This window comes from Oreochromis aureus, linkage group 14 (assembly GCF_013358895.1).
Source record: "Oreochromis aureus strain Israel breed Guangdong linkage group 14, ZZ_aureus, whole genome shotgun sequence".
In the NCBI taxonomy this organism is placed as follows: domain Eukaryota; kingdom Metazoa; phylum Chordata; class Actinopteri; order Cichliformes; family Cichlidae; genus Oreochromis; species Oreochromis aureus.
Genome location: NC_052955.1, coordinates 24,915,159 through 24,920,838, shown reverse-complemented (window position 1 = coordinate 24,920,838; position 5,680 = coordinate 24,915,159). Strand labels below are relative to the sequence as shown.

Genomic DNA, 5,680 nt, shown 5'->3' with positions numbered 1-5,680 from the left:
TACTGTATATAATAAAAGGAAGATTTTTTTTAACCTCCCTTCTCTTTCAACTTTTGTTCGATGTATCCAATCAGTCTTTATTGCCAGATTATTGATCAGCAGACATGTATCTGTATCTCTATTTATTTGTTTGTTGTAGAGCCTTTTTTCACTGATTTTTAGAAAATATTCAAATAAAAAGATTCTGGGCATCAGATTTTCTTGAGCTATAAGCCACCATCATTCAAATGAAGAACAAAGCTATTTGGGAATACAATGTGTCCCATCTCGGTATTATGCATGAGAAAAGAAATGTCTTGGTTTGGGATGACCGGTATCTTTTTACAACAACCTACGCAAGACTCAAATGTCTTTTTCTTTATTCATGGCCTGATCAGGCTTTATAAAGAAGTCAGCATAACACAATAGCAAGAAAAACTTGAAGACGACAGATAGAATGGGCATGACTGGTAATGTATCAATAAAAGCCCCAATTTATTGTAATTTTTTTTTCTGCTTTTCTTTGTAATTGCATTGATATAAATGTATAAAATATATAAATGAATAACATATTTGATATAAAAATGCTCATATTTGTTTTTACTTGTTAACGTTTGTTCCATCTGTATATACCATATGCGTCTTCAGTCATCCAGCGAGGTGTGTGGGGTCTACTGCTCTGGCCCTATATTCTTACTGTAAGCATGCCACTAGACTGTAAAGAAGAGCCGGGCAGCCTTACTCGCTGCCCCTCCATCTCACAAGAGAAACTTCTTGACAGAGTCATCCATCATGCTGAGCTCATCTACCGTGTCTCAGAAGAATCGTGTTCTTTATTTGTGAGTAACTCCAAAATACATCTTTGCTCTTTCACTTTTTTAATGTAAAAAAACAAGCAAACAAAAAAAAAAAACCCAAACTAGTTTTGATTGTTCACCAGTGCTTCTGCATTCACGTGCTTGAAAAGAATATTGGCGAAACCTAGAATGAGTTATCGCTCTAAATCACTTCTCACACTAAGATAACTTAATGCTGAATTATTTTGTCACTAGAAAGAGACTGTAATCTGACAAAATACCCCTCTCTCTCTCTCCACATATATATATATATATGTGGAGAGAGAGAGAGAGAGAGAGAGAGAGAGAGAGAGATGAATGCAAAATAAGCACTTTGAAAAGCAGTGCTATAAAAACATAGCTCTAGGCAAAGGCCACAGTGATAGCGATGCAAGTTATTTTTTCATTTGAAAAGAAGTTTGCTATTACTTTTTATACAGAACATAAGTGCAATAAACCTAAGACATCGAGGCGGGAATGATACTATTTATTTGCATGTCAGAGCTAAAAAGCCATTGCTCATCAGCAAACGTCTTAGTCCTTTAAATCTACATTTTTGGATAATTTGGTAAATGTGAAGCTTTGAACTTTTGTTGGCTGTTTTACGATAATGCCAGACCCGTGAAACTTTTAGATACTGTGTATTCGTTGCATGACCATTCCCACACTGCCAGTGTTCGGAGCAATCTTCTCTCTCTTCTGAGTAAAAGATATTTCACTGAAGAAGCAGGCCTACAGTGGGGCAATATGTCTGTGATAATGATATACTGCAACAGTAAAAGCACAGGTTTGGCACTCTGTTAAATATCCTTCACTTTGTGGCTGCACAGTCAAAATGATCTTTGAAATGAGACTTTTCTAAAAATATGCTGCACAGGATCTGCAGCGAAGACTTTGCTAGAGAACAAAATGTCTCTGTGGGGTTTTCTCTCGTGGTAAACAGTGGTAAAGATTTTGTCATTGCTTTCCTGATTGATCTTTTTATATAAATGATTGAATATCTGTTTCCCCTTCTTCTGTAGACAGTAGTTCTTAGGATTAGGCTGTAACCATTTTTTCATACTGGCTAAAAAGAAACCGAATTCAAAAGCAAATATAGACGGTAATACTGGTGTGTGTGCCTATCATTTTAAATGTGAAAATTAAACCGTACTACTCTTTCTTTTTTTTTTACCACCATTTCTGCATGGGCTACAGGAAGAGATGTTCATCCCACTCCCTTTGCGACTTCAGAGTAACCAGGCTGGCTTTGCATGTATCACCAAAACATTACCGATCCCCAGCTCCAAAAGTGAAATTGAACAGATATCTGTAAGCACACTATGGCTGAATACCACTGTTATTTCTTTCTTTTTTCTTTGCTAACATCTTAATGTGTAAAAACTGCTTTTATTTGTGTGTTCACGCCTTTGCATTTTTGTATCGATGCATATATAGTACGTGCTTATAGAGGCGCTTTCCTTCCGTGAGGGTTTGCATGCTTGCATGTTTTTGTGGATTTGAATGGATTCAACAATCTGTCTGCTTCTCGCACATATGTGAGTGAGAGTGTGGAGGATTTGGAGCGTTGTTAATGCATTATTAGTGTTGTTGCACATGCACATCCTTGAGCTCAGTTAAGCCTCCCCGTCTTCTGCAGTTTGATACATTATGCGATGTTTGCAGTAATTGCATTAAAGGAGGTTTTGACTGCTATCTAGCTACAAATACCAGCTTGGTCAGTAGGGCAGAAACTAGACTGAGCTGCTTAGCAGGCCTGTGAAGGCTGTTCTGCAATAATCACCCTTCAACTAACAAAGGCCATAGTATATAGCAGCAATTTCTTCACAGGATCATTTTTAGCAATATTGAAACTGCTGGTTAAAAGTTATGTCATCACATAACAGTAAATGTGATCTTTGAAACAGCATATACTGCAACCTCCCATTTTATGAGTAATTTATCCTCTGCTCTTTCTGTTGGAATATTGCCTGCACTGCCATTTAATGGCCATTTGTATGGTGGTCATTTGCACATACTTTAGACTCTCTTCTGCTTAGGGAGATTTAAAGAGGCTCACATGCCATTTCAGGCTACTTTTGATGTTGAATGGTTTGTATTTAATGATCCATTTCTTAAAAGAAGTACTATATGTATAGACACACACACACACACACACACACACATATATCTATGTATATATATTCTTTGAGGCAGACTGTAAAGCATTTCTGTCCTGCAGGATAAATGGTTGCTCCACTCTGTGCTGATGCTGGTTCAGTCATGGATCGAGCCCTTGGTCTACCTGCAGACGACACTGGATCGCTATGATCATGCTCCTGAAATGCTGGTCAACAAGACAAAATGGGTTTCTGAGAAACTGGTCAGTCTGGAGCAAGGGGTGGTTGCCCTCATTAAGAAGGTGGGTCAAATCACATATCACACACACACGAGGATACTTTATAAATCCCTGAGGAACTTCTATAGGAATTAATAAATATATAGATGAATAAAGATAGAAGGGAAAGAAGGGTGCAAGATTGCATTATGCCATAACCAAGCGGCTAGCGTAATCCACAGTAACATCTGTGCAGAGTAGGGCCTGGAAGTCCCAAAGTAAGAATGACTGAGCTAAGATCCTGTGGGACTTCCAGATAAACACAGAGAAACTGGTGATGATAGTAGTGGTGGACAAGCAAAGGAAGCAGGCCATAGTGATGGATAAAGCTATACTAAATGATAGCAACATCAGGAGAAAGGAACACTAGAAGTTTCAGAAATTCCAAGGTAGAGGAGTTCAAGAAGACGTGGACAGTAAAGGAAACAGTGGTCCCCGTGGTAATTTGAGCCCTCAGGGCAGCGACCCCCAAGCTGGGTGAGTGGCTCCAGCAGATCCCAGGAATGACACCTAAGATCTCTGTCCAGAAGAGCGCAGTCTTCAAAATAATCATTTTCTTATATCCCTTGTTTGTCTTTTTTCTGACTATTTCTATTGTGTTTCCATATGCTCGCTACACAGATGTTGGATGAGGGGACGTTTACCACAACCTACAATGAACAAGGCCTATTTCAGTATGATACTCTGCCAGATATGCTGGAATCTGTTATGAGAGACTATACCTTGCTCAGCTGCTTTAAAAAGGATGCTCATAAGATGGAGACTTTCCTCAAGCTTCTTAAGTGTCGTCAAGCTGACAAATTCAACTGTGCATAAAATATAAACTGCAGCTAATAAATAATACAGTGCTTAGCTTTAAATTAAAACTTAAGGTTGGTAGTGTGCACTTCAAGATATGACCATGCCTTAGGCGACTCAACCTTGCTTGTAATGCAGTGCATTCCTTATTGATTGTTTTGGAACACCTTCACACAAAACTAAGTAGATGTAATGCTTTGCCCTTTCTTCAACATACTGCATTTTATATTCTTTCCCTGCTTAGTTGTTATTTTAACCTTGCAAAGGAAAGAGAGAGCAAACTCCCAAAAGATTATTTGTGTGTCGAGTTGTCAAAAAAATCTGCATATCCTGCCATTGATTTCCATTTCCTTTGTTCCTGACTGGGGTTTCTATTCCTTGCTGGGTCTCGCAGTGTTGTGACTATTCTCACAGCCCCTAGAGTACTGAGCGAAACTCTCGTTTTTTTAATGGAGCTGGTTTCATTTCTGCATTAGAGAAACGAAACACTTTCACCAAAGATGGGAGTCAAACAGAGAGCAATCACTATTAAAAAAAGAGAGAGATATTTTTGATTAGCAAAAGAGCGGATGAGACGGAGACAAAATAAATAACAGTCGAATTGAAAGCTGGAGCTCTTGAAGGAAACAGGAATTATTCTATGCCTAAATGTGCATAATTTAACATGGATCTAACATATATAAATGATGTGCCTTATTCACTTCAATTGTTCAGGGAATAAAACATTTAAATGTATATTCTTAGACATTATGAATCCAGAGAATAAAGATTACCTTTCTCTTGTGAACAAAAGAACCCGATAGTGTACTGTCATAGCTTTTCTGCTGTTCATTTAAGAAGTCAATAAAGCAAGACAAAAAGCATAAAAAAACATTGTTTTTAATGTGGTCGTTTGTGTGCTATTTTTTTGAGAGAGTGCATTAGACGTGGATGTGTGGCTCATCAGTTTTACAGTCAATTCCCTGTTATGCCTCTCTCTTTCTGTCTTAACCCAATGGCCATGCTTCAGCATGTAAAACTCAGTCATTCACTCGTGAGGCATCAGTGTAGCGTGCTCGTTCTAGCTGGGTCCAAATGTAAAACTGCACCACATTGCATGTGCCATTTCCTCCACATAAAATGGTATTCGAGAAGGAAGATTTGAACCTCGTATATTTCCATCTGTGTGCACTGAGGAAAAGTCAAGTCAGAATTTATGGAGAGAAAAAAACAGATCATACAGAGCATAAAACAAATTGATTTGGTCCCTTCTTTATTTAAAACATTTTGTTAATTGTCGGCTTAAATAGCTACTGTTGCATGCGATGCTGTAGCACTGGTGAAATTTATTTCAGCCTGTTAATAACGCAGCCGGCATACCATTTTCCATCTGTGAATCTTTGTCTCGTTCCTGATCACCACCAATTCCAGCCAAAGCTGTGTGGCCCAAAATAGACAGTGCTCATCCCTTGTAGCCTTGAAGATGAAGCAGTGGAGGGCAGCGGAGGAGATAGACCTCCTCTTGTTGCCCTCATCCTTTCCTTTCTTTCTTGAACCAACCTTTTTTTCCCTTTTTTTAATTTTACCCCTTCCTGTTACCTTTGCTTTTAACTTAAACTCTTTCTTTTTTCCATTTAGTCTTTTTGTTCTGTTCTTGATTGCAGAAGAGATACTAACTCACTGCCTTTTATCAGCTTCTCAGATTGTTTCA

General features: G+C 38.3%; 1 protein-coding gene across 1 annotated transcript; it reads left to right on the top strand.

Annotated features, from left to right (window-relative positions):
- The first annotated feature begins 318 nt into the window (after positions 1–318).
- Positions 319–4,824, top strand: smtla (somatolactin alpha). Its single transcript, XM_031743595.2, has 5 exons — positions 319–449; positions 628–818; positions 2,013–2,126; positions 3,037–3,216; positions 3,814–4,824. The coding sequence occupies exons 1-5, from the start codon at positions 437–439 to the stop codon at positions 4,006–4,008; spliced, it is 693 nt and encodes a 230-aa protein (XP_031599455.1). The 5' UTR covers positions 319–436; the 3' UTR covers positions 4,009–4,824.
- Positions 4,825–5,680: the final 856 nt, after the last annotated feature.